The 26,765-nt window shown below is 50.1% G+C and overlaps 1 protein-coding gene across 1 annotated transcript in view; it reads left to right on the top strand.

Moving 5' to 3' along the window:
• The window catches only part of LOC147214581 (cadherin-4-like), a 227,971-nt gene extending 205,203 nt beyond the window's left edge, over positions 1–22,768 (top strand). The window contains exons 11-17 of the mRNA XM_086141303.1: positions 2,153–2,409; positions 9,303–9,445; positions 17,762–18,001; positions 18,164–18,400; positions 19,980–20,119; positions 20,214–20,378; positions 22,104–22,768. Coding sequence (XP_085997429.1) covers positions 2,153–2,409; positions 9,303–9,445; positions 17,762–18,001; positions 18,164–18,400; positions 19,980–20,119; positions 20,214–20,378; positions 22,104–22,310 — 1,389 coding nt within the window. The 3' untranslated portion in view covers positions 22,311–22,768. The remainder of the gene's footprint in view (positions 1–2,152; positions 2,410–9,302; positions 9,446–17,761; positions 18,002–18,163; positions 18,401–19,979; positions 20,120–20,213; positions 20,379–22,103) is intronic.
• Positions 22,769–26,765: the final 3,997 nt, after the last annotated feature.

Raw genomic sequence — 26,765 nt, 5'->3', positions numbered from 1 at the left:
CTGCACGCCGAGAAACCTTCAGCACCACCGCACGTGCACGCAAACACCTCTGCAGCTCACCGCTTTAAAACACACCGCTGTGTCGAGCGCTAATCGTTAGGAATGTGTCTCACACTGGCTTAAAGTCAAAAGCGTCGCTAGCCTACGAGCTATGCTAGGTTCCTTTTTGCGTTTTTTGTTTACACCTGAAGAGATCCTGACCTCGTCTCCCAGAAATATATCTTGTTCCATAACATTAAAACAGATTTTGCGCCGTGACTAGCTGGCGGTCGAGCGGAGCGGACGGGTACGTCCATTATATTCGTGTTTTTTTTATTCGCCGACTATACGCCACATTGGATTGTGCTACATTCACTTTCTTTCGATTGTGTTGTTTTTTCCGGAAACTCGTCGGTATGTGAGTTCTGACTTGCTGAAAATCCCATGACGTGGCGCCGGTGGAACGGAATTCCGACATAAGTAGACGTTACGCCGTTATAATTGGAGCCCATTCACCGCTATAAAAGAGATGGGGGTGTTCTTCTTGGACATTAATTGGAGTCAGATGGAGTTCATGCTCTTCTTCTGTGTTAGTCTCAGAGGAGATGATTCATCAGCTGGAGACTCTCATCTTCTGCCCTGCACTTGTCACTGAGTAGGAAGCTGAAGTGTCCTCTTTGGTTTCCACTGGGCCAATCGCTTAGGATGAAGGGCGCCGGCGGCCTCCCGCCTCCCGCCGGACACGTCCCCATCTTTGACCTTCTTCCTTTAGCTTCCGAGCAACGTGAAGATCCCAGGCACGTTTCCGAGGTAGATGGAACCCCCCCTCCCTGCGGGAGAACATCAGAAGGTGGCGTCCACACGGCCGCAGACGGTGCAGTTTGAAACAATGAAATGGCGATTTCAGACGATTTTTTTGCCGGAGACGGGAAATTTTTAATTGAGTGTCGGAGTGTGATAACCTGCATGTAATCTTGACCCCTTTAATCATCTTCCTCTCCATCAAATGAAGTTCCCATGCTATCAAGTGTGTGTGTGTGTGTGTGTGTGTGTGTGCTGTGACAAAAATCATCCAGTGAGAAGAATTATTCAAGCTCCGTCAGTGACTGTTAGCCTGGAAGCTGCTGTGTGTCTCCATGTTTTGGCTGGTTCATGCACATGTCAGCGCGCAATGTTCTCCAAAAGTGGAGCTTCCAAAGCATCTCGGCAGGGCGGCGCAGCGGCAAGCACTTCCAAGCAAGAAGGTCCTCGGTTCCTGTGCGGAGTCTCCATGTTCTCCCCGTGTCTGCGTGAGGTTCCTCCGGGTTCTCCGGGTGTGATGTCGTGTGACCCCGGGGAACATGCTAATGGTGTAGCATTAGCTCAACGGTGTAGGTTTTTGTTTTTGCATCGAGCGTGCACACACACAGGAAATACGAAGTGCGGCGAACAAACCGTGAAGAGACACCGTGGAAAATATTGAACTGGGATGATAAGAAAGGAGGCGAGAGACGATGAAATATGACGAAGCGCTTGACTTGTAGACCGCCGTGTTTACTGGGTTTAAAATGTTGTTAGCGGACAGCGTGAAGACAAATAAATGAAGGCGTCACCTAAAGATATTTACACCCCGATTACGCTGATAAACCGCTTGACTGATTTTGGCGAAAACAGCCGTCCTGCTTTGTGAAAGCTACTTTACTAACGCAGCGAGCAGCGGCATGTAAATAAAGTAATTCTTAGTTACAAGTTGATCTACATTTCCTTCTTTTCCTTAATGTCAATTAGGATGCAGTTTTAGAGACAAATACTACTATTTATAGTTGAAAGTGGGGGATGAAACGGCTTCTTCTTCCTGGGGGGCGGAACAGAAAATAATTGAGAAGCGCCGCTTCATTGTCGCATTCAGTTCGACATCGAGCGCGACGTCAGATGAGTTTGACCTCTGCGTGGAACCCTTGGTGGACGCGCCGTGAGCAGATGGCGGCTAAGGAGCGGCGCCAGGGGAGCGGACGGCCGCCAACCCCCTGAGCCACGCCGCCACGCCGCCCCGTCCACTCACCCCCATTTATTGCATAAACTCGGTCGTCCGCTAATGTTCCGCGTCATCATGACCGTCGGCATTTTGGACCCGTCCGAGGGTCCCGTTTTTTTTCTGTTCCCATTTTCATCAAGTCTTCCTTCCGCCCCGCAGCCCGTGGACTTCGAGATGAACCGCGCCTTCATGCTGACGGTGGTGGTGTCCAACCAGGCCCACCTGGCCAGCGGGATCCAGTCCTCGCTCCAGTCCACGGCCGGGGTCACCATATCCGTGCAAGACGTCAACGAGTCCCCGTACTTCCCCACCAATCCCAAACACATCCGCTTTGAGGAGGGCGTTCCCGCGGGAACCAGCCTGACCACCTTCTCGGCGTCCGACCCGGACCGGCTACAGATGCAGCAGACAATCAGGTGCGGATAAATTCCTTCCGGTGCGGCGAATGGAATTCAGATCTGCAGTTCATTGAATCGCCGCATTGGAGTCCAGGTAGCTCGCGCACGTGCTCGGCGGAGATGCTCGGATGGAGATGCTCGGATGGAGATGCCTCCACGAGCACCGGCAGCAGGCTAATAGGCGTCCTGGTCGTCCTCCGGTTCATGAGGAGAGGGTCAAAGGTCAGCAAGTGTGCCTGCACATCAGCAAATTTAAGCAGTAGGGAGAATACAAAGTTAACCCTGGAGTGCTAGTGTGTGTGTACATATAGGTGCACACACACACACACACACACACATGCGCGCACACACACACATTCACTAAGTAGGTCTGAAGGAATGAGCGAGAGGCACAGCGAGCGCATCTGGCTGGTGCCCAGCCACCTGGTGTGTCCACCTGCGGCGCTCTTGGTTTTTAGCCTCCCTGGATTCTCAAATATAAACCAACTTTAAAATGTCCAGTCGGCTCAAAGCAGGTCCCGAGGACCGGCCGCGGGACTGCAGGACGGTCCTCCAGAAACTACAAGAAATAGTTTGGTGATTTAAAATCAAGGATAACGACCAAATTTTTCTCACTATAAGGCGCATGTAAATCCTTACCTTTTCTCAAAAATCGTCCATGTGCCTTCCAATCCAGACTTCTTATGTATGACTTCTTGTTGTGCGACAACTGACACGGGGACGTCGTGTTAAAGCGGATCCTCGGTTGAATCTTGGTTGCAACGTCGGACGACGTTAGATAACTCATGATGTCGCGCTGGAATACAACGTTGTTCCGACCTCGCGCTGACTTCGGGTGTCCGCCGTCGCTGGCAAACATAAACCAATCAGAGAACAGAACGCCGCACGCCGACCTCCTGTAAGTGCTGGGCTTCGACAGAATATTAATGTACATTTATGTGTATGAAGACCCCAAAAATGGCACGTGACATTATTACAAGGTGGAATTCAAAGTGAAGGCTATCAGTCTCGCCGCTGGTGAGCAGCAGCCAAAGAATTCAACATGAATGAATCGATGGAGGAAGCGAGCAGATGAACTGCACCGAGTGAAGACGACCAAAGAGAGTTTCTGGAGGAACAAAGGGAGACGAATGAGATGAGACGGACGCGTCGGACTAAACTGACTGTTTTCTTGGCTTTAAATACCGTATGTTTTATCCTGCGCCTTATAACGCGCTGCGCCTCATCCATGAAAATAGACCCGCTCGTTGATGTTCCGCCTCCCAAAACCGAGCGCCTTATGGTCTGACAAATTTATTCTTTTTTTTTTTTTAAAAAGTGATTGTCTCTATTTGTGGCCCTGCAATCACCTGGCAACCCATCCAGGGTGAACTCTTAGGTGGGGGGGTTAATGATTTAACCTTAAATACTCTTTGGTGACCGATCTCCAGTTAGCGAATTGGTTTTAATTAGCGACGGAATTACCGATTGCGTCGGTCACCAGAATGATCATCCAGACCAGATCTCGGATGTCGGAGGCCTTCTCCGTCCTCCATGGAGGAAGAGGAAGGGGCGTTGCTCTTTCTCGGAAGCTAACGTAGCAGCTTCGTCGCTAACGTAGCAGCTTCGCCGCCGTGGCGGTGCGGACGGGTGACGGCGATCCGGTGTGAAGCGTCATCTAAGCGGACAGCGTTTACGGCTACGCTAGCACATAAAGCACAGCTGCTGCCTTCATCTTTGAACACTCATTATGTACTACAGTACTCGTGGAGCGGGGAATCACCCGGAGGATTCCTCATCCAGTTTTGGCAGATGTTCTTCTGGGGATCTAAGGAGCGGAGTAAGAAGTTCTCAAATGATCTGTTTCTCGTGACTCTAAAGTGTTTAGTTGTCTACAGCGAGGCGATGTTTTAGGGTATGTCTAAATGTCTAATCACAGAGATGATCGCTGCCAACACGCCGGCTTTAACAATTCGTTAAATATCTCTTCGCGAAGGGAGGACGTATGAAAATCAAATTTATCCGGCGCTAACTTGTCAGCTAGGTAACAGGGACGTGAATGGTATGCAAATGGATTCATCATTAAACAAGGAGAGAGCCATGGTTGCTTTAGCAAGACTGCCTTAAATTGTATCTGAACAATGGCTAATTAGCCTACGTAATGGGGGCGAAATTGCTCAATTAAATCGGTGTTGAGAAGGAACGGCGGGGACGCCGTCTTTGTATGCAGATCCCGGCGCTTCAGGGCTGCCGCCGCTTAAAATCGCGCAAATTCATGTCATAACCATTTCAAACATCAGCCCCGGGTTCGGATGTTTCCTCGCAGAAAAAGAGGCCGCCGGGACGTTCGGGTTTGGAATCCCGCTGTTTTCGGACGCGCCCTCGGCCTCGCGCGCGCTTCGCTGGGTCGTATTCATTCGCTTCGCGGCCCGGAAGCATCCGGAAGCCTGGTCGGAGAACCTAAAATGCCTCGACACGTCGTCTGTCTCTGTCGATGGCTGGAATGCAAAACCTCCTATCTGAAAAAAAACACTTTTCAGGAAATGGAAAAAACGTTTCATTTGATTATAGTGTGATCTTTGTTAAAGATATTCAAGAATAATCTATTCTTCACAGACTATATTTCTATGTTGTCATTTAAAAATACATAGCATGTATTTTTACCGCTGACAATGCAGGGTAAGTGTTTTTTTTCCTCATTTTCCCGACTTCATTGTGCACATAGGAGTTTTGTCATGTGACATTTATATCTATCTTGCAGATACTGAAAATGTCCCATTTCTCACCATTCAGTGCAAAAACCCCAAATCGAAAAATTTTGCATTCCAGCCATCGCCATATGGGATTGACTCGCGAGCGCAATATTTGAGAATTAAAAAGAGCGCAAAGTCTAAATTGATCAACCACCTGCTGAATCCTGCAGCGCTGGAGCCAGAGGTGGAGAAACTCCATCACGGGTCGACGAGACGTTCGCCATCCAGCGTTCTTACGCCGGCGAGCGCCGCCACCGGTACAGTTCGCGTCTCCGGTAAATCTCTTCTTTCTGTAGCCGCGTGACAAGTGATACGTCTCCATAAATCAACGCCCGGGGTGACGTTAAGTAGAGAGGAGACGAGCTCGGGATTTATCGGGAGTCGTAAATCCAAAAAGTGAGTTTGGCAAAGAAGCGAGCTCACTCCGGGTCAAGGTTTAGAGCTTGACAGGTGCTTATCAAGAGAGCGACGGCCTGACAGGATCCCGTTGGGGTGGAAGGGAAGCAATGTGGACAGGAGCGCGAGCGGAGGCCGGGGAGGAGGGAAGGCATCATGCATCACCTGTCAGACACGCGACCGGTGAGGTCGAGACACGGGACCGGAGAGAGTGGCATAAATGATTACCCAAACCACCTTGGATAAGCTTCAGACATGCATTTTTCATCCTCAGGGTCGGTGGGGTTGGGCGGGGGGGTGAAAAATAAGTGTCATGGCTCTCCCTGCAGCTCACTAAGATCACTAACCTGCCAGGCTTAATCATATATCCTGCTGCACACACACACACACACACACACACACACACACACACCAAATAAGAGACGCTTCAGGCAGAGTGAAGGGAATGAGGCGCGGGGAGCGATATATCCCTTTTAGCATAAGGATACGCTTCTTTCTAATAACCGCTGATGTGAGCAGTTGTTTACCAGGCAGGTGACGGGAAGGAAAGAATAATAATGGGGATCGAAAACCGGCAAATGACGATTCCATTTCCTGGATTAAAGCTCCGCTGAAAGCCCGAGCAGCCGCGTTATCAGCTCTCCATCAAATGTCCGACACGGGATCGACCGTTTTTCGGTAAGAACGGCTGTAAATGCTAATCGAAATCTTCTTCTCGCAACGACGGGACTCGATTTTCTTCCCTTGAAGACGTTTCACCTCTCAACAGAGGCTTCTTCAGCTAAAAGGAAGGGCGTTTACGAATATAAGCGCCAGGGTCCGGGGTCGTTTCCAGCTACGGCGGCTTGTTATTTAAATGGGAGGGTTGTTCTGCGGAAACGAGGTGGAAGAGGGTTGTTGTGCTAATGGGGGCGTCGTTAGTTGGGGACCGATGTACGACTTCCGGGGACGTATCTGGATTAAAATGTGAAAAGTGGCTCAGGCGGTAGTTACGGAGGCTGCAGACCTGCTCTGTGAGCTAATCTGTCTTGCAATTGATCCCAGGACGCCATTTGACGCAGGTGAAAGTTTGCGTCTGAGGCCTCGTTCTCGGTTCAGAGACAGTTTGACAAAGACGGCTTCTATGACTCCATCCGTCTTCTCCGGCCAGAACATGGACAGTGGTGTCTTCTGAGGAGTGGCCCTCGTCCTTCAGCTGGAGATGGACCGGCTTGTTGAGCCATCCTGACAAGAATCGACCCGGATGACCGAGAACCTCCGAAAACACGGCCTTTGAGGCACCGGATGTAGTTCAAGTTGAATAACAAAGTGCTATTTAATGCTATTTTCAGGAGCTAATATGCTAATGGCGTTTGTTCATTCATTATCTATGCAGCTTTTCCTGCGGTTAGCCTATCCCAGCTGTGATTGGTCGGTTCAGCCTGGGTCAATCACAGAGACATTCAACCATTCACTTCATTCACACACACACACACACACACACACACACACTCTACTCTCCATTGTCCTGGCATAATCCAAAATATATGCTCTAAAAGCAGTGACTATCTGTGTGCATCTCTCTTTTTGGTTTCCCGCCACGCGAATGCTCTTTGTTTCGGTTGCCAAGGTTCGGGGATCCAAACGAGGAGAGCGGAAAAAATGGATTATCAGCCGTGATGCTGGTATTTGGAGAATTAATTTAGCTCCGACGCGCAGAAGTTTGAGAGCGGGCGCCGCTCGCCGGCCATATTTCATCCGAGTTGAGAGGCGACGGCGCTCCTCTCTCTCTCCGCCCGGCCCATCGGCTTCGCCCGCGAAGCCAAGAGAGATGCAGTTGGACGGAGATTAGCGGAAGCTATCAAGATGTCCTTAATGAGGACACCAAACCAAATCAGCCATGTTTGTAGTTTCCGCCGCCTCATCCGTCCTTCCCCCCTTCCATCCCCCGATCAGCTCCCTCACCTTTTTTCTTTTTTTTTTTTTTTTTTAATCCCGCCCTCCTGCTGTCACGGCCTCACGGTGGTCGCCGTGGTGATTTCACAGTCCGCCGGCTCGGAGCTCGGAGCTCGGAGCTCCGGGCCGGTCCGTGTAAAACCATCTGGAGTGTGGGAATGTCATCCCTGTGATCCCCCCTTCCCCGGGGGGGGCACGCCTGGGATCATGCCCGCCGCCTGCAGGGAAAATCCCACCTCCGCTGCTGCAGGATAGAGATTACTCCCTCTTGCACACACACACACACACACACACACACACACACACACACCGCCACCCACCTTCTCAGGCTTCCAGTCTTCACAGCAGAGGAGAAGCATGTGCTGTATTTGAATCAAACTTTAAAGCAACTACTTTCATTCGTTCGTTCGTTCGTTCGTTCGTTCATTATCTGCGCCGCTTTTCCTGCGCGAGAGGCGGAGTTCAGCCCGGACCAATCACAGGGTCACATATACTGAACATTAGAATATTGTGATAAAGTTCTTTGTCTTCTGTTATGCAATTAAAAAAACAAAAATTACTTTTTCATGATGTTCTAATATTTTGAGTTTTCTTAAGATGTAAGCCATAATCAGCAATATTAAAATGATAAAAGGCTTTCAATATTTCAGTTGATTTGTAATGAATCCAGAATGTATGACATTTTTGTTTTTGTAATTGCATTACAGAAGATAAAGAACTTTATTACAATATTCTCATATTCTGAGACAGTCCTGTAGAGACGTGCAACCATTCACCCTCTCATTTGCACGTCGCACACAGAAGTATCTTTCCTCCGCCCACGTTACCGAATAGATACGATCTTTGCTTTTGAGCCCTCCGTGCCAGCAAACACAACCCGTAACATATGCATATAGCACACACACACACACACACACACGCACACACGCACACACGCACACATGCACACATGCACACACGCACACGCACACACGAGCAAAGTAATTGACGTCAGTGTCCGGCACAGAGAGGTGCCAAAAAGAGCTGAATTCTCCAAGACTACAGAGGTGGTTGTGGACCACTAACTCACCCACTCAATAACTCACCCACTCACTACATCACCCACTCACTAACTCACCCACTCAGTGCCTCACCCACTCACTAACTCACCCACTCACTACATCACCCACTCACTACTTCACTCACTCAGTGCCTCACCCATCCACTACTTCACCCACTCACTACTTCACCCACTCACCTCTTCACCCACTCACTGCCTCACCCACTCACTATTCACCCACTCACCCACTCACTCACTCACCCACTCACTAACTCACCCACTCACTGCTTCCCCCACTCCTCCCCATGTCATGTCCAAACTCTGCTGTCTTTCTAACCCTGGTTGGTTCCGGCCCGCAGGCATCCTTGCTATTTTAGTTGATTAATGTTATTCTTGTCATTTCTCAAGTCACTTTTGTAATGTTGTCGTTCAGTTCTGGTTGTGTGTTGTTTCCTTTCTGTTGTCCATTCTCGCCATTCTTTCCCTGATGTTGCTGCTGCTGTTGTTCTCCCTGCTGTCTATTCATTCACGGATATCTTTGCCATCTTCCGTCTACCGACCGTCTCTTTATTGATAAATATAATCGTATTTATTTTCAACATTACAACCGTTACACTGCTGCGACAAAGGAATTTCCCTTATGGTGATCAATAAAGTTTATCTTATCTTAAATTGACCGCCGGCTCCGGAGAAGTCGATGAAAAACCAAATGCGGCAATGATTTTTGCATCCGCGCAAACCATTAGCGAGCACGAGCGCAGATGTGTAATTGCTTGTAAACAGAAAGAAAACCTCGATTTTGCGTCCAGGTATTCCAAGCTGAACGACCCGGCGGACTGGCTGTCCATCAACAGGACCAACGGGCAGATCGTCACCACGGCGATCCTGGACCGGGAGTCCGTCTACGTCAAAAACAACTTGTACGAAGCCACGTTCCTGGCCACGGACAACGGTGAGTCCCTTTACAATGAAAACAAGTGATTGTAGATCCTATTTTTGGTTTTGAAACATGAGAGTCTCTGAAGGTCTCCGGTTGAATTCCTGCAAGGTGGCCTTCATGTTTGGAGTCTCCTCGTGTCTGCGTGGGGTTCCTCAGGGTTCTCCGGGTTCCTCTCACCGTCCAAATACATGCAAGGGGTTCATTGGAGACCCTACATTGTCAAGACTGAGAGGGTGAATGGGTGGAGAGCAGGAGTTGTATGTCTCAAGAAGACATTATGGGAGAGTGAAAAGCTGTTTGTCTCTAAAAGAATGAGAAGGTGGAAGTGTGTCTCCATACCGGCTGGACCTGTGGAGGTTCTCAGTCATCCGGGTCGTGCTCAATTTGTGTCCAAATCTTCATCTCGTAGCAACCGGACTAGATTTTCTTCCCTTGAAGTCCAACCCTCCCGTTTGCGTGACAGAGTGACTGCTGGCATGTGTCTAAGAGGTGTGGATGAAAGGGTGAATGGTTCTGCTGATGTGGCCTGGTGATAAAATGGGGTACAGTCCAGTCTGAACCCCGCCTTTCACCCCTTGAGAGCTGGGATGGAGCGCAGACCCCTCGCTACTCTCAATGCAAGATAAGCGCTGTAGAAAATGAAAATTTGGGAAAGTCGTACAAATGAGTCAAACGGGACTCGGCACTTTCACCCAAAAACAAAACTCCTCCCTCGTCGCCTCTAAGCCCCGCCCACCGGTCCAGACCAACCCCCGCTTTCCTCTTTTTCACCCGTCTGGACCGTTGAGGGTCTCCAGTGAACCTCTAGAACCTCCTCCGAGGCCGGAGGCCCTGCAGGATCCATCTGCCTTGCCGCAAGTTCCCGCTCGGAAGTCGAACCTCGGGCCGACGCCGGCCGCAAAACTCCAACAAACAAGTTGGCTTTTTTTTTCCATCAAGTGGGAGTGAGTTTTTCTTTTATTCCCAATAAGATGGCGTGGTCAAACCCGCCTCAGCCCCCCAAAAAGCCCTTATCAGTGCGGCGCAGCAGTGCGCTTACCTTAACTTCCACCGGCTTTGAAACACTTGTTTATGTAAAGGTGTGGACGCAAATGAACGCTTTTCTTTTTTCTTTATTTGCTGCTCGTTTGATGAAAGTCTGTGCGTGGATTTTGCATTAATTCGCAGCAGCTGGCAGCGATACACACACACACACACACACACCATAATGTGGTAGCAGAAAACAAGGCAGAAAGAGTTCCATGATGACACAGCCCTTCTTGGACTCGGCCATGTTCTAGAAGCACCAGTGGTCCTCCTTCTCCTCCACTGCCCCTCACTGGGGGAACTGTTTCCTGTTCCTTCAATCTTTTCTGGCGTTTTTCTCGTGCGTTCAGACCTCAGCTTCTAGAAGCATCTTACTTTCAGACGTTCCCATAGTGGAACTCAAAAGCGCCGCCCATTTCCAGATGCCTTTTGCAGATTGTGGAGCGCCATATTTAAAAACTGTCATAGTCTCTTCTGGTGATAAAATGGACAGAAGCGGCGAGAAATGGAGCGAGGAGGAGCTCCGAGCTCTTCTGGCCCGCTAAGCCTGAGGGGTTTCCAGAGCTCGCAGAGGAACATCTACAGAATAAGTGGACCAGAATAAGTGTGGAGTTAGCTAACGGCTAACGGGGTTCTTCTCATGCTGATGCAGCGCAAGGAGGGGATAAAAACACTCCAACCGTCTGATGGTGTTATGGTTTGCGGGGAGGATCCGCAGGCAGACACAGGACTCCACGTCAAAGCAGACTCTTGAAACAGCAGGTTTACTTGGACAGGAGGTGCTAGCATACCACGACGAGGGAAAAAGTCAGGTCGGGTCCCGGGCGGCCAGGCGAGTTGCTCCAGCATACAAGACAAGGGAAGCCTGGAGGAGATGGGCAGCTAGGCGGAAGGCGCTAGCATACATCGACAACAAAGAAGCCCGGTCAGGCGACAGGAACTGGAGTACACCGACTAGGAAAAGGAGCGGCTGGGGAGGGGTGGCGTTGGAGAAAGAAAAAAAGCAAATAGTGAGAGATGGAGCGGAAGACAGAATGACCCGACGACCAGTGAGAGTCAAAGCTCTGGCTTTTAAAGGCCACCTGATTGGCAGTGTTTGGGGCGGATCTGGAGCCCAACCATGTCAGATAGACCGTTATTATTTTTCCATGAACGCCGTGGCAGCTTCAGGTTGTCCATGTGGTCCTCCTCTTCTTCTGCGGTGGTTTGATGTTGAGTGCGGAGCTCGAGGTTCGCGTCACTCCGGTTGCCATCGTGGTCCACCTGCCTGAGGGAATGCGCAACTAGAAGGTTCCCCTAGAGGAGGCCACGTCCTGGAACCACATTGGCTGTGCAAGTTAAGAAGGTCCTCTGGAGGAGGCTACTTCCTCGTGAGTCAGTCCCTTTCTGTCCCACGGCCTGGGAAAAGAGGTCGATTTCGTCTTTCGGACGATAATTTTATTCCCTTTTTTCGAGATGTGGATTGTTCGGGGTCCAAAAAATTATAAGCCGGGCGGTTGAGGTTGTTTATTCATGCTAATGTGTGTGATTTAGTCCGCCTGCGTGGGAGGTACTGAGTGTCAGCCGTCATTACGCCAGCGGGATTACGGCAAGACATACCCTAAACCGGAAAGTACAGTAGGAGGGGACACTGAGAGGCAGTGACAGTATGAGAAGGCGCCCTTGTCTCGCTAACATATTCAAATATCTCTCTCGACATGCGCCGATGACCGAAAAACCCTTCCGACATCCCTCTTTCAAACGCCGCCGCTGTCGTTTATGTGTAAATTCTGCCGCGCGCAAAAACATACGCCGGCGTATTTTTCACCGCTTCACATCTCTGAGCCACCAATCAAAAAAAAAAAAAAAAAAGAAGGAGTTAATACAAATCCTTTTGAGGAATTTACAACAAACATAATTATTTATTTAGCTGGCTAAAACCCACATAATTCTCCTATCAACCACGGCAAGCTGCTTCCACATGTCCTCCATACATGCCCGGGATTAGCGCCGCAGAATAGGGGGAGTGTGTGCGTACGTGCACGAGCGTGTGTGGTATGACGATTAATGCAACCCGTCTGAAACGCCTCACCAGCTCCCGCTTAAGTCTACGGTTGAACCAAAGAGAGGGACCAGAATCGCAATTGCCATGGTTTCCAGGGAAGGCGCTCGGCGGCGTCCGCCTCGGCGGCTGCGAAGGTTATTTTAACGCGGCGTTAAGGTGCTTCTGGGACGTCTGCATAATCACCTCGCCTTTCTGAGGCAACCTTAGCCTTTTGGCACTTGTTAGCCAACTCCACACTTATTCTGGTGCAAAATGTAGACGTTCCTCTGCGAGCCCTGCAAACCCCTCTGCGCCGTCGCGGGCCGGAAGAGCTCGGAGCTCCTCCTCGCTCCATTTCTCGCCGCTTCTGTCCATTTTGTCACAAGAAAACATCCGGCCGGCGACCATGACGGTTCATAAAAATGGCGCCGCGCAAAGGAAACGAACTGATATTCACTCACTTGTCCGAATTGTGAAAGACTGTGTTTTTTTCAGTACAGAGTGGCCCAGGGCCCATTAAATATTATTTTAATATATATTATTTATTATTATTAATTATATTATATTATATATTATTTAATATGTATTATTCAATATATATACACTGTATAGGTCACGTCTGGCTTTCAGTGCACTTTTAGAGTTGCCAGTCGGTGACACGATCCATCTTTTCTGCATCTGCAGCCCGTCTTCTTTTCTCTTGAAAAATTCCACCGGCTTTCCCACAAGCGTCGGATGCTCGGTCTCCAGGCGCCGCTGGAGTTTTGACGGCTCAAGTGCTTCGTTAGACAGCGTTAACACACACTCCACACACTGGGCGCTACCTCCGTTTACGAAGCCGTACTTAATGAAGTCGGGATTGGACTTGCGCAAAAATTTCCTTTTTGGCGGGGGGTCGTCTTCATTTTTTCGTTTTAAATATTTCCCCATCTTGTTTGTTTACGGCTAGCTGAGTGTCTTCTTATTTATGGAGCTGGTTAAAGTAACAACTGACTGATTCAGTTGCGCCACCACATGGTCGGGAGTTGTTATTGCGTCCCGCAGCCTCGCGGCCCACACGTACAAAACAGGTTATTTTTGCGGCCCACTAGGTGGCGCTCGGGGCCCAAGTTTGGGCCCTATGGTTAAGAATCAGTGCACTAGGGGACAGAGCAGAGTTGAGTTATGTTTCAGACGCTAACAAGGAGGAGGAGCTGGTGAAAATTCGAAGAAAGAGGCGGCCATTAAACACATCTTCTTCCTGTTCCTGACGCTGCTCTAGCGGACAGCGCGACACTGCCCCCTGTGGCTTGCGACGGTACTGCACCGCTAGTTGCGTTTGGCTCGGCGCTCCCTGAAGAACCTGTAGGATCCGACAGGAGACGGAGGCCGGTGACGTAAATGAGCCTTCCAGGTGGTTTGGATTGTAATTAGCAGATATTAACGCCCCGCGTTTTCACACCCTCGACCCCGTCAGATGCACGTGGGTTCTTCATCGATCAGCCCGGCTCCGCAGAGGTCCGGGGTCGGTTTGATTCCACCCGGCCTTCGGCGCCGCGCCGGGAAATTACTCCAAATTAGCGGCGCCTTCGAGTCGTAACTAGCCGTTCAATAAACAGCTGTAACCCGGACTTGGCCGAAGGTTTCTTGTTTTCAAATTTCTTTCTTCGCCGTGTCGGCTTGTCAGGCGTAAATGTTAATGCGTTTGTTTCCCTGCCGTTTGCTTCGGCCCGTTTAAACGGTGCGGTCGGTGTGAACAGCCTGGCCATCGCTCCTGCAGATGAGGCGTGCACGGCGTCGCTGCCCAAGGCTGATGATATTGAATTTCAGCGGCGCCCGGTAGGTTGGCCTACAGCTCCTCCTGGCTACATCTCTCCGGTTGCATTCCCGCCCCGAGGAGTGACACACTGTAGTTTCAGGATTTGCAAAGTTCTTGTCACATCTGCACTCTGGGTCTCTGGAGGTTCTTCGTCGTCCCGGTCGGTCCTGGTCGGATCTTGGTCAGGAGTGGAGTCCATCGGAGAAGCAGCGCAGAAAATAAAGACAGACGTGCAGAGGAGGGGTGGTGGAGATCTGAGTGGAGGGATGCTGAGGTTGGAGGAGGTCTGGAGGAAGACCAGACAGGAGGTCAAAGGTCGGAGGGAAGGTTAGTTGGTGTAAGAGGAGAGGGTTGGATGGATGCAGATGATTGGCTGTGGGCCCTGAGGGGAGCAACCCAGAGGAGAAGGAGGAGGACAAGTTCTGACTATTTCAAGTTAATTATAACTCATAATAATGAATTCATCCCCGTTGGTTTCGAACAAACAACGGCTTACAAACACCTCTCGTTACGAACAAATCAACGCACCAACAGAGTTTTCAATCAAATTTTGAATCGCGCTGCGAACAAGCCTGGGAGCACGAACGCACGAGCAAGATAACTCAAGCGCTTCCCGCGCTGCGTCGTTGTAGCTTAGCACCAGTCGTGCGTAGCGTCAGCCGAGCGTTGCGTCGTTGTAGCGTATCGAGTCGAGCGTTGCTGCTCTGCGTTGTTTACATCGTTCATCGCCGTGTTCAACTGTTATAATACATTTTCTGTGCTTTTTTCAGTACCGTGGCCTGATTATGGCTACCAAAAAGGATAAAGTTCAGAGGACGTTAAGAATAACAGTAATAACAGCTAAGCGCTAAAGACGGCTGATGTTAATGAAGCAAAGTGATTGTTTGTTTGGATGAATGACAGAAAGCTTGCTGGAGATAGCATTAGCGTTAGCGTTAGCGTTAGCGAGGTCTCATATGTGAGAAGGCTTTACATTTGCAGATTTAGTGAGGGAAACGCAGAGTACAAGTGCTGGCAAGAAGAGAAAGAACAGCAGAAACACAGCAATAATTAAGGTTATTTTTAATTCCTTTCTGTATTTTTGCCACAAATAAACCCATGAAAAAGAGAGCGGTTTGTTTTTTAGGGCTGACGAACGGATCATTGATCTCAATGGGAAACACTGATTGGATTCACAAACATTCGGCTTTGCCAACAGAGTCAAAGAACAAATTCAATTTGTAAACCAAGGTTTGACTGTATTTGTATATATATATATATACACATACAGTGGTCCCTTAAGATACTAATTTAATTTGTTCCAGAACTGGCTTCGTATTTTGATTTTTTTCGTATGCTCAATGAATTAAAATAACGGAAAATAAATTACTTCATTCCGACCCCCCCAGAAGAACTTATCCATGTGGTCGTGTCTAGATGTCCATTTTTGGGACTCATAGCCTTTATGAATTCCTTTTGCTTCAGGATGGTTCGTACCGTGAACGTGGACGTGAACGCGCACCATTTTGTGCTTCATTTCCATAGAAAGCATCTTCTTTCTGGGTTCATCATTTGCTTTCTTAGGGCCCATGAAGATATATTAAAAAAATACCAAAAATAAGCACAAAAATATGAAAATGATGCCGTGAATTTTGATTTTCTCGCCCTCATATTTGTATCATGACATTTTTTTTGGATTTTAAGGAAAAAATATTCTGTAATCATGCTTCCTATCTTAAAAAATTCATATATTAAGGGATTCGTATGTAAAGGGGCCACTACATACATATATATATGTGTATATATATATATATATATATATATATATATATACTGCTCAAAAATACAGGGAACACTCAAAATAACACGTCCTAGATGGGAACGAATGAAATATTCTTTTGAAATACGTTGTTCTTTACACAATTGAATGTGCTGACAACAAAATCGCACCAAAATGATCAATGAAATGAAATGCATGAACCCGTGGAGGTCTGCACTCCAAATGAAAGTGTAAAAACACGCTCCAATGTCGATGTCATGGCCTTAAACCAAGTCCACATTAATTTGTGTTGCTTCCCAAGTGGACGGTTTGATTTCACCCAAGTGTGAGTGACTTGGAGTGACATTGCGTCATTTCAGTGTCCAGTGTTTATTTTTTGAGCAGTATATCTATATCCGTGCATGCATGTACAGTAAACCATTGTTTTTCACGGGGGTTACGTTCCAAAAAGAACCCGCAATAGGCAAAATCTGTGAAGGAGAAACCTTTTTTTACAATATTATACATCCTTATTAAAACTTATCGCTGCTGTCGTCCTTATGTTTTTTTCTTCCTTCTTTATGGAACGAACGGAAGATTCATTCATTCCGTAATGCCGACCTACAGCCGCATAGCTTTTAGCTTCCCTTAGCATGTCCAGAAGTTTAGCTTTATCTGCGATCGATAGCATCTTCCGCTGCCTTTTGTCGGTCCAGAGCGTTTTGTCAACATTATGGGTTTTAGAGAAACTCGAAATTGCAAGAGAATTTGCACGTACGTCATGTAAATCTGGCAAGCTGTTTTACGTACGTGTACATATTAAACTGCGACATTATTGCCGCACAGGTAGAGAAGAAGCGGAGTGACTTTTTAGCCAATCAGAATGCAGAACACAATGCAGGATGCAAATCCGTGAAAAGTAAACCGCGTTCTAGCGAGGGATCACTGTGCATGTATATTTGTACATAGTCTTTTCTGTTTGTATCTGCGATGTCGCGCTTGACGTGTCTGAGGAAACATGTTTTCCGGACACCTGTTGAATCCGATGGTTTGCGCTCACAGAATTCCCGGCCAAGAAATGGTTTCCGGTGCCCGCAAGCGAAATCAACATTCTCTCATTCCCTCCCTCCCTCCCTCGCCTCGGCCCGCGGAGACCGATTCACGGAGTCTCAATAGTACCGATGTTAAATGAATTAAAGGCCGTCCCTGTTGGATAAATAAACGCAGCGGGTGATGGTTTGCGGTCGCCCTTCGATGCGCTGCGTACCTTCAAGAGGGTCTTCAAACCGCCGTCCCGTGACCGAGGAGGTCTTTCCGACGTCGTCTCGCCTCCATCTGCGTTAAAAAGAAGCCCTGGAAGTTTCCTCGCACGTTTGATGGCGTCCCAGTCATCGTTTCCAGCGCCTCTGCAGGCGGGCGGCGGAGCTGCGTCGGCGCCCCGTTCGGTCGCGATGCCTCGTATTTACCTGCGAGGCCTAAAGAGGAGTCGGCGTGCACGGCTGTCAGGAGCGTTGCTGTCAAGGACAGGCGTCCTCCTGCTCCGCGGCTCCCCCACCTCCGAGACTCACGATGGCAGAAGGACAATATTCCTTCTGACGCGGCTCTCGGTTTATCGCGACCGTCCGGTGGCCTTCAGCTTCTGTTTATCTTTCCTCTCGAGCGTCCTTTCCGCCGCGCACATCTCCCCGTGTTATCTACTCCTGCCGCCGTCATAGTATTTTTCTTCCTTCCTCCCGATCTCAGGCTCCCCGGCAGCCAGCGGCACCGGCACGCTGCAGATCTACCTGATAGATATTAATGACAACCCCCCGGCGCTCGTTCCCAAGGAGGCCCAGATCTGCGAGCAGATGAACAAGAACGCCAACGGTGTCAATATCACGGCGGCCGACGCCGACACCGACCCCAACGCCGGGCCCTTCGTCTTTGAGCTGCCCAGCTTTCCCGGCAGCGTCCGACGCAACTGGACGATCTCCAGAATCAACGGTACGGAGACGTAGGCTTAAGTCGTCCTTTCAAAAGCATGTCATTTAGTCCAGCTCGCGGAAGTAACCTGGACGAACGTTGTCGTGCATGTCATGAAAAGTTGTGTGTTGGTCATTTTGATGATTCGGTTAAATGTTGTCCTTTAATCTTCCCTCTACACAGGCAACTATGCCCGTCTGGGTCTGCGGTACCAGATATATTTAGAGCCCGGGGTGTATGAGGTCCCTATAATTGTGTCGGACTCAGGGAACCCTCCATTGTCCAACAGGTCAGTCATCAAAGTGAAAGTGTGTCCGTGTGATCAAAACGGAGACTGCACTGCTGTCGGAGCCGTGGCGGCTGCAGGTCTGGGAACTGGAGCCATCATCTCCATCCTTATCTGCATCATCATTTTGCTCAGTGAGTATCATCTGGAGACGCCGCCTGTAGATGTGTCTACGGTATGCGCCGATGTCACTCGGGAGCGAACGGCACTGGTTTCCCCGGTTCCGTCGGAGGCTCACGATATTTGCTCCCAAATCGACATCCTGTCCTCGGAGTTGGTGTTTTGGACTCCGGAGATCGTGGGAGCGTGACGATGTGACAAAGGAAAAATTGCGCTCTTTCGTGGCCCGGTCAGAGGGCGCACACAACTTTACCGTCGTTTCATTTTTTTCATTCTACTTTATTAATCCCTTGCGGGAAATTCCTCTCTGCGTGGAACCCGTCACGGCCGAACCCCGAGGGGAGCACTTGGGCGCTCGGCGTGTCGCTCATCAACACTTCCACAAGTTAGGAGGAGCGGGAATCCGACCAGAAATGTTCGTTCCCAAGGACGATCCCCCCGCGCGACGCCGCCGCCGCCGCCCTGTTTAGGGTTTTCCCACTGCTAGTATCTACATACCACATGTGGACCAAGGAAAGCTCGCGAAGCAGAGACCAAGGTTCTGTCTGACCAATGACCACCGCAAGGAGCGAAGGCACGGCCCAACTGAAGAGCCCCGGCCACGGGCGTGAAAGCAAACTGCGCACCACAGCGCGCCGCATCCGGGGCGGTACGGCCGCAGATCCGGCGAGGCGACCGCTTTCAGCTGCCGAAAACCAGACACGGGAGGACGGAGGAAGGTTTCCCGCTCGTATGCCTTGTCATGTTTGGATCGCCGTTGCCGAGGCGACGTCGCAGCAGGAAGGAGGCTCGGGTCAGTACCCTGCGGAGAAACCTCAGACTTCTACACGTCGTCTACGGGAACCCTGTTTCCAAACATGTCCGTGAAGCAAAGGTCCAGCGGCGGTTTAAGGGACGATGAACTTCTAGCACTTGGCCCGGGTCTCAATCCGCTCCGGGATTTGGAGCGAGTGTGCGATCGGCACATCTCACAGGGCGCGGGACTTAAAGGATCCGCCTCCGACGTCTTGACTGGAGATATCGCGGCTCGCTCCTCCAGAGGTCCGCTGGGGAACGCACTCATTTGGATGCAGGTGCTCATAACGTTATGGCGCCCGTGTGAGTGCTTGCGGTGCTTGTATTTGAAATGACTCTCCGTGCATCGGGATAATAACCGGGCCGGGCATCGGTCGGCGGCAATGTATGCAAATCCTCGGCGCGGACCTCCTCACACTATGAATACTGGGGAAAGTTTGCGCCGCAAGAATGTCGAGTCATTCCCCGCCGCTTCTGTTATAACCAGAAATTGAATAAATCGTCATTGTCTGGGGTAAGCGAGGAGGCTTTAAGCACGGAAAAAAGGCATCGGGTCGGGAAAACGGTGGCATTTCGACGGCGGATTTACAACGCGGGGCCTGAAAACTGTCTCGGCGTGTTGCCGAGCAGGTGCCGGCGTGCATACAAATAGCCTCTTCTTACTTTACGGCCTGATTTTTGTCGTTAAATATTTCATCTATGGAGTGATATATCGGACGAGGAGCTCGGCTCGTTCGCACGTCGGTAAAGTCGGTCGTCTGCGAAGTGGTTTATGAAGTGCGGCGTGTTCTGTCCCAGGCATGGTGCTGCTGTTTGTGGTGTGGATCAAGCGCAGAGAGAAAGAGAGGCAGACCAAACAACTGCTTATTGACCCCGAAGATGATGTCAGAGACAATATCCTCAAATATGACGAAGAGGGAGGAGGCGAGGAGGACCAGGTGAGGGGCTCACACACACACACACACACACACAAACGTTCAACTCCGAAGCCGTCTACCGTGTTTTCCGGCTTCATCTGAGCTCCTCCGACAGGACTATGACCTGAGCCAGCTGCAGCAGCCCGACTCCTTGGAGCACATCATCAGCAAACCTCCCGGCGTCCGCAGGGTGGACGAGCGCCCCATCATCCCGGAGTCCCAGTACCCCATCAGACCCGTGGTGCCCCACCCCGGAGACATCGGGGACTTCATCCACGAGGTGAAGCTCCACTCCTGCTCTAGATCTTCGGAGACGCGTCTTCTGGCGGCGGCCACATCGACCCGTCCTCCGGTCGGCGGGATATTATCTGACCGCGCCACTCGGACGCACTCCGCTTTGCAAGCCACCGAGTTTTGTTTTGCAGCGCAGCTGTTTCCACATTGCCAGCTTTATTTTCACACACACACACACACACACACACACAGCTTCCAACGCTGGCACGCCGATGCGAGAAAATGCAGATTGACAGACTCGTGACAGCACATTCACACTTGAGAGGTGCTGGCAGCTGTTCAGCTTTGATCCATCCAACTTTCTCTCACACACACACACACACACACACACACACACGTATCTGCACTCACCTGGTTGCACTCGTGCAGGGTTGGTAAAACTGAAACACCTTGTGTTCCATCCACCCACTGTGCTCGGTGGGGAGTTGAGCTTTTCAAATACACACATATATATATATATATATATATGTATATATATATATATATACATGTATGGTAAAGTCCCCTTCACCCGCTTGAACTTTCAGGCCAGCGACCCTTTAATCACATGCTGATCGTCCACATTTGGAAGCGGGTGTAGCAGGCGTGGGCCGCGGCAGCCGTCCAGATGTACGGCTTCACGCCTCACGTGACCGACCCACGAACGCAGCAGGGTTTTGCAAACAGGAGGAGGATTTTGTGGCTGGAATGGGCATCCGTTATATCGTGGCACCCAAAATGTGCCTCGGTAAGGGAACGGAAGGGAAGGGAAGGAAGTTTCGGGTAAGGTTAGGTAAAGAGTTTAGGTAAGGTAATGGGATTAAGGTAGAAAAGGAAGGGTAAGTTAGGACAAAGTCAGGCACGGCACGGTAAGTTAAGGTAAGGCAAGGTCAGGCGGGGGGGTAAGGTACAAAAAGTAAGAGGTAAGTTAAGGTAAGAAAGGGTTGGTTAGGATAGGATATCATCAGGTGAGATGAGATGAGATAAATAAGAAAAGATCAGCCAAGGTGAAGTGGGATATGATCAGGTAAGGAAAGGGAGGGTGAAGTAAGTTAAGATGAGGTACAGAAAAGAAAGTTAAGATGGGATAAATAAGGTAAGATAAGATAAGATAAGATAAGATAAGATAAGATAAGATAAGATAAGATAAGATAAGCATCCACTGTACGAGCTAAAAGTCAAATACAGCACTCAGCATGGACCTGATACAAGAAACACCATATATACATATATTCATATATATATACAGTGTGCAAAAAAATAAAACACAATGTAACTCCAAGTGTTCTTTATATATAGATATATATTTTACTCTATGTATGTATATATAGATATAGCTCTATGTATGTAATGTAGTCAGTGATGTTCAGAAGATTCAGCACATCCTTAAGGTGACATTGTCACGTCGGTATTTTGACGAGCCTGTTTTTGGCAAAGCGCCTTATTTTTTCCTTTATCTTTTGCCAAGTCTGTAAAAATCTGTATTCTCCTGGAGCTCCCGGAGAACTCCAGCCGGCGAGAGATATGTGAGAGTCCTCCGTCGAGTAAATAAAGCGTCGGCGAGCGGCGAAAGGCGGACGCTTGACCTCCCGACCTCGGGGCGGATGCGACTTCCCCGTCGTAAAATGCAGCTTTTAAGAACCAAACGTCGTCCCGCAGGTTTCACCCCTCACACCTTCTCCTCCATCTCACCGCTCCTTCTTCTCCTTCTTCCGGTTGTTTTGCGGCGCAGGGTCTCCGGGCGGCGGACAACGACCCCACGGCTCCTCCGTACGACTCTTTGCTGGTGTTCGACTACGAGGGCAGCGGCTCCACGGCCGGATCCGTCAGCACCCTCAACTCCTCCAGCAGCGGAGACCAGGACTATGACTACCTCAACGACTGGGGCCCTCGATTCAAGAAGCTGGCCGACATGTACGGCGGGGGGGACGATGATTAAATCGACACACATGCGCGCGCACACGCACACACGCACACACACACGCGCACACACACACACACACACACACACACACACGCCCCCGTCCCGTCGGCTGGCCTGCCATGCTCGTTCCCTCTGACGCCGCGAGGGGGGGGTACGATCACGAAGCGCACACGCTAATAAACACACCTTCGCCGCACCCACCGACCAATCAGATTCCGCCGTCTCCTGCCGGAAGCCGGACTGAAGCGGAAGCGCCGGTGTGCACGGTTCGACATCGGGTGTATTTACAATCTCTTGTGCTTTTCTTTGGGTTTCCTTTTCATCTGGAGATTTATGCTAGGCTTTAGTTACCCTTGTCTGATTTTGTTTTTCCTTCTTTTTTCTTCTTCCTGTGACATTTTTGTCTTCCCTCTTCAATAAAAGCCGTTCCCTATCCCTTCAGGTTTTCACTTTCCTCTCGCTGTCGCCCCCCCGCCCCGGCCCACCCCACCTCCCCCCCGCAGAAGCTGTAGGTTTGAGCCGCTTTCGTTGTCCGAGGGGGAACAAAAGAGTCCTTCCTGTCCGAAGGGCCCCGGTTTATTCTTTCTTGAACTTGAATTACTTAGAATAGAAGCACTGTTGTTTAAAAAGTGCCTTCAGTGGTGCGTATTTTAACAGACTCCCGCTAACTCAGGATTAGTTGCCATTTTCCGGGCTCTCACGCCTCCTCGCGGCCCCCCGGCCCTTTAACTCGGACCTTCTCCGTCGTCTCCGCGATCCCGCAGGAGCGCGTCCTCGGCTGACGGACAAATTGTTCAATCGGCTTTTCGTTGCCGAAATCCCGCGATCGGAACGCGGCGGAGAGGAAACGCGCTGCGCTTCTTTGCCGCGGCGGCTCAGCAGCTGTGTTTGTTTTGTGAGCTCTCTCGCTCTTCGCGCCCCCCGAAAATCTGCACCAGGCGCGAAAAGGCTAACGTCATGTAAACATGAGGGTTTTCCAGGGATGCCTTTAAATGGTAATACAAGGTTTATCCTCGCGCCCAACAAAGGTACCTTTGAGTACGAGGGGGCAGGAGGCGCTACGTGGCTTCAGACGGGCACGGTAGCACCTCATCCGGAGCGGTGAGCTAGCCGGTGTCAGCTAGCTGGTGTTAGCCAGCTGGTGTCAGCTAGCCGGTGTCAGCTAGCCGGTGTCGGCTAGCCGCTGCAGTTAGCCGGTGTCAGCTAGCCGGTGTCAGCTAGCCGGTGTCAGCTAGCCGGTGTTAGCCAGCTAGCTGGTGTTAGCTAGCTGGTGTCAGCCGCACCGCGAGTCCCTTTTCGTTTCTTCCTTCCATCGCCCACTTTTAATTTACTGCTGTGTCTCGGCTGAAGATGTCGCCGGGGGGCTCTGGAGCATCTCCTTCTCCTCAATCTGAAAATTTGGAGTATCAGTTGACGTATTTTTGCCGGGGTGGGGGGGGTGGTTGTCGTGACTGTTGGCTTTATCAAGTTTGACGAAACCGGATTTCCCGGATTCTCCGTCGAAGATGGATTCGTCCCAACTTGGTGACCGCGCAGCAGCGCCCGTCGTCTTCTGGGATCGTATCGGAGCATACCTGCTAAAGCATGGCCAGGGCAAACTAAGGGATTTGCAGAGGAAGGCTCCAATCGCCCTCAACGCTGCCAGTTTAAAATGCTCCTCAGACCGACTCGTGTTTGGGAAATGGACATTTTGAGGACGTCTCTGTCACGACCGGGTTTCCTCAAGAGTCTTTTTCTTTTGGGAGCGAGATCTATCGTTTGTCCCTTTTCTGTGTCTGCTTTCCGACAAGAGCCGCCGAAGCGATGAATGAGAGGAGCTCCCTTTGGGATGCTAGCGAGAAGAACCTGGTCCAACAGGTCAGATGGCCTTCTGCTCCTCGCGGGAGGCCTTTGTCACGCGGCCGTGGATAAATGTAATCGTCGGTTTTAATGTCAGAAGTCAGAAAAATGGTTGAAGCGATGCTGCCTTTGTCAAAGGCGCGGCGCGGGAGAATGGAAAATGGGAAAAAAAACCATCAGCTGCCGATGCTAATATTCATCACGGCGCCTGAAAAAAAGGGAGGCGTGTGATTTGACTGCGAACGAGGGGACGGAGGTCGGCTGGCGTCTAATAAGGTTAACAGGGTAGAAATCTCATGATCTGAAATCATAGATAATTGGGAACAAATTGCACCTTGTAGCGAAGGTGAGGGGAGCTAAAAACGTCATGGCGGCTAAAGACGAGCCCGGATCCCATCCCCTCGCTCCTCGCGGTGCACCGACTCCCCGCCAAATAAACACAGCTGTTCCATATTTGTCACCCCTCCCTTGTATATATTATATTTCTTTTTTCTAAGTTGCCACATTCTATCCGTCCCCCTCACCCGGCACCCGCTTTGTTCGACGCGACTACTGTTTTTTGGGGGAAAAACGAACTAATTGGCCGCCGCAAAAAGCCATGTGGGTTTCAAGGGAAACCGCGCGATGGCCATATCAGCTCACAGCCATACCTGTGTGGCGAGGTCAGCATCTTCATCGTGAGATGGTCCCGAACCGACCTGTACAGTCCGTGCTAGCACACACTCGCTCCTCTAGGCCTTACTGTACATACCTGAGTGTTCTCCATTAGCCCTTTTAGCGTCGGTCTGACTCGGCCGCGGGGCTACCGAGTTAGCGAAGGCCATTTCACGGAGCCGAACGTGACGAACCGCTCGCGGACCCGCCGCTCGTCGGCTTCTCGGCCTCGTTCGTCTCATCCGCGTTTGTCGGACGCGAGGGGAGGATCCGGAAAGCCGGGCGGCGACCTCTCGTGGAACTCGCCCCCGGCGCTCCTCGCGTCCAAGTGTACATAATGTAGTATTTGCTTGAAGCTAAAGATACCAACCTAGGCGAACTGTAACTGTACAACTGGAGCTTTTTTTTCTTTTTCTTTATTGCATGTGTCTTTTTTTATAACGGACGGGCGACTTCTATAAGAGTAACCATACATTTTAAAATGTGTCGTGGCCTGCATGACCGGGGCTGCGGCGCGGAAGTAGTACTGGTGCACCATATTCACATAGTCTGAAGAGGAGAAGGAGGAGGGGAAAAAAAGACGACGAAAAAAAATTGCACAGTTATGGAGTCTAAAGACCTTTTTTTGTAAATTGTCGACAGCACAAACATTTTGTATTGTTGTTTGTACCATTTTATAAGAAAAGTTAGAAAAGCGGCAAAAAAAAAAAAAAAAAAAAAAAGAGTATGTTGTTCAAGCGTGTGTTTATAGTGCCACCGCAATCTTGGTTTCCAAACGCCGTATCCGTACATGCGCAGCCTTGCAGACCGACCTTGTAAAATAGACGCTGAGCTGGAGACTCGCTGTCAGCACCGTGTGTTATAAATAAAAACCTCCCCTCCTTATAAAAACCCGCCTCCCGTCTCGTCTGTGTCCTTTTAGCCTCGGCGTTCGCTCGCAATCCAGGTCCTTCGACGCCGACGAGGACGAGTCCCGTCTTCTCCTTCGGACGGGTCCTGAGGACGACGGCTCCTGCGAGTGTATCCCACCTCAGGATGTGTGTTTTCTCCTCCGTGAAGGCGTTGTCGAGCATGACCTGGAGGGACACACACCCTGATTCCCTCTTCTTCTCCACAGCCAATCCACCTTCTCCATCTAACTCTGGATCCTCCTCTCGCTCACCATCTACCTTCATCTCCTCTCTCGTGACGTCCGTCCATCTTCTCTCTGGTCTTCCTCTAGACCTCCAGTTCCAGCATCCGTCCACCAATATCTCCTCTGCCTCCTCTGTCCATCACCCAACCATCTCTGACCTTCTCTCCAGAACATCTACCATGTGTCGTCCCTCTGATGGACTCATTCCTGATCCTCTCCGTCCTGGTCGCTCCCAAAGAGAACCTCAGCATCTTCATCTCTGCCACCTCCAGCTCTGCCTCCTGTCTTTGGGTCACTGTCAGTGTTTGTAGATCATCTCACCACCGTCTCCTCCACCTTTCCTTTCCTTCTGGCTGATGTTCTTCTACCTCATGGATACCAAGAACCTTTCCTTGTTGCATGAGGTGTTAGGACGTGTTATTTGGGATGTTCATGTTATCTTTCCAGTGTTTTTCAGCAGTGAGGAAAGGCTTTGCAGCAGCAGCTGACGGTGTCACTCTCGTGTTCACCACGTTTCCCGCCGAAGAAAGAAGGAACCGACTAAAACCAACCTGTTGCCGAGAGCCGGGATACCGAGAGCTCGCATTCAGCAGGTACGCATTTTGGATTTCCTGCCGAGAGGGAGTTCATGGTGATATCATGGGGGTTTTATGGCGCACTCTGGGATAAACTGTGATAAATCTTTGTGATGCCGCGCTCCAATAGGGAACGTGTTGGTGGAAAATAAGGTGTTGTATAACTCAAAAAATGAGTTTCATGAAGCAATGTGTTTGTTTGTGATCAATCAATCAAATGATATTGATAGAAAATGCGTTTGCAGTAGGTTGTATCATGGAAGGCAG

This window comes from Fistularia commersonii, chromosome 34 (genome assembly GCF_037954325.1).
Source record: "Fistularia commersonii isolate RoL2024-O1a breed Wild chromosome 34, RoL_Fcom_v1.0, whole genome shotgun sequence".
NCBI classification, from domain to species: domain Eukaryota; kingdom Metazoa; phylum Chordata; class Actinopteri; order Syngnathiformes; family Fistulariidae; genus Fistularia; species Fistularia commersonii.
This window is presented reverse-complemented; position numbering and strand designations above follow the sequence as displayed.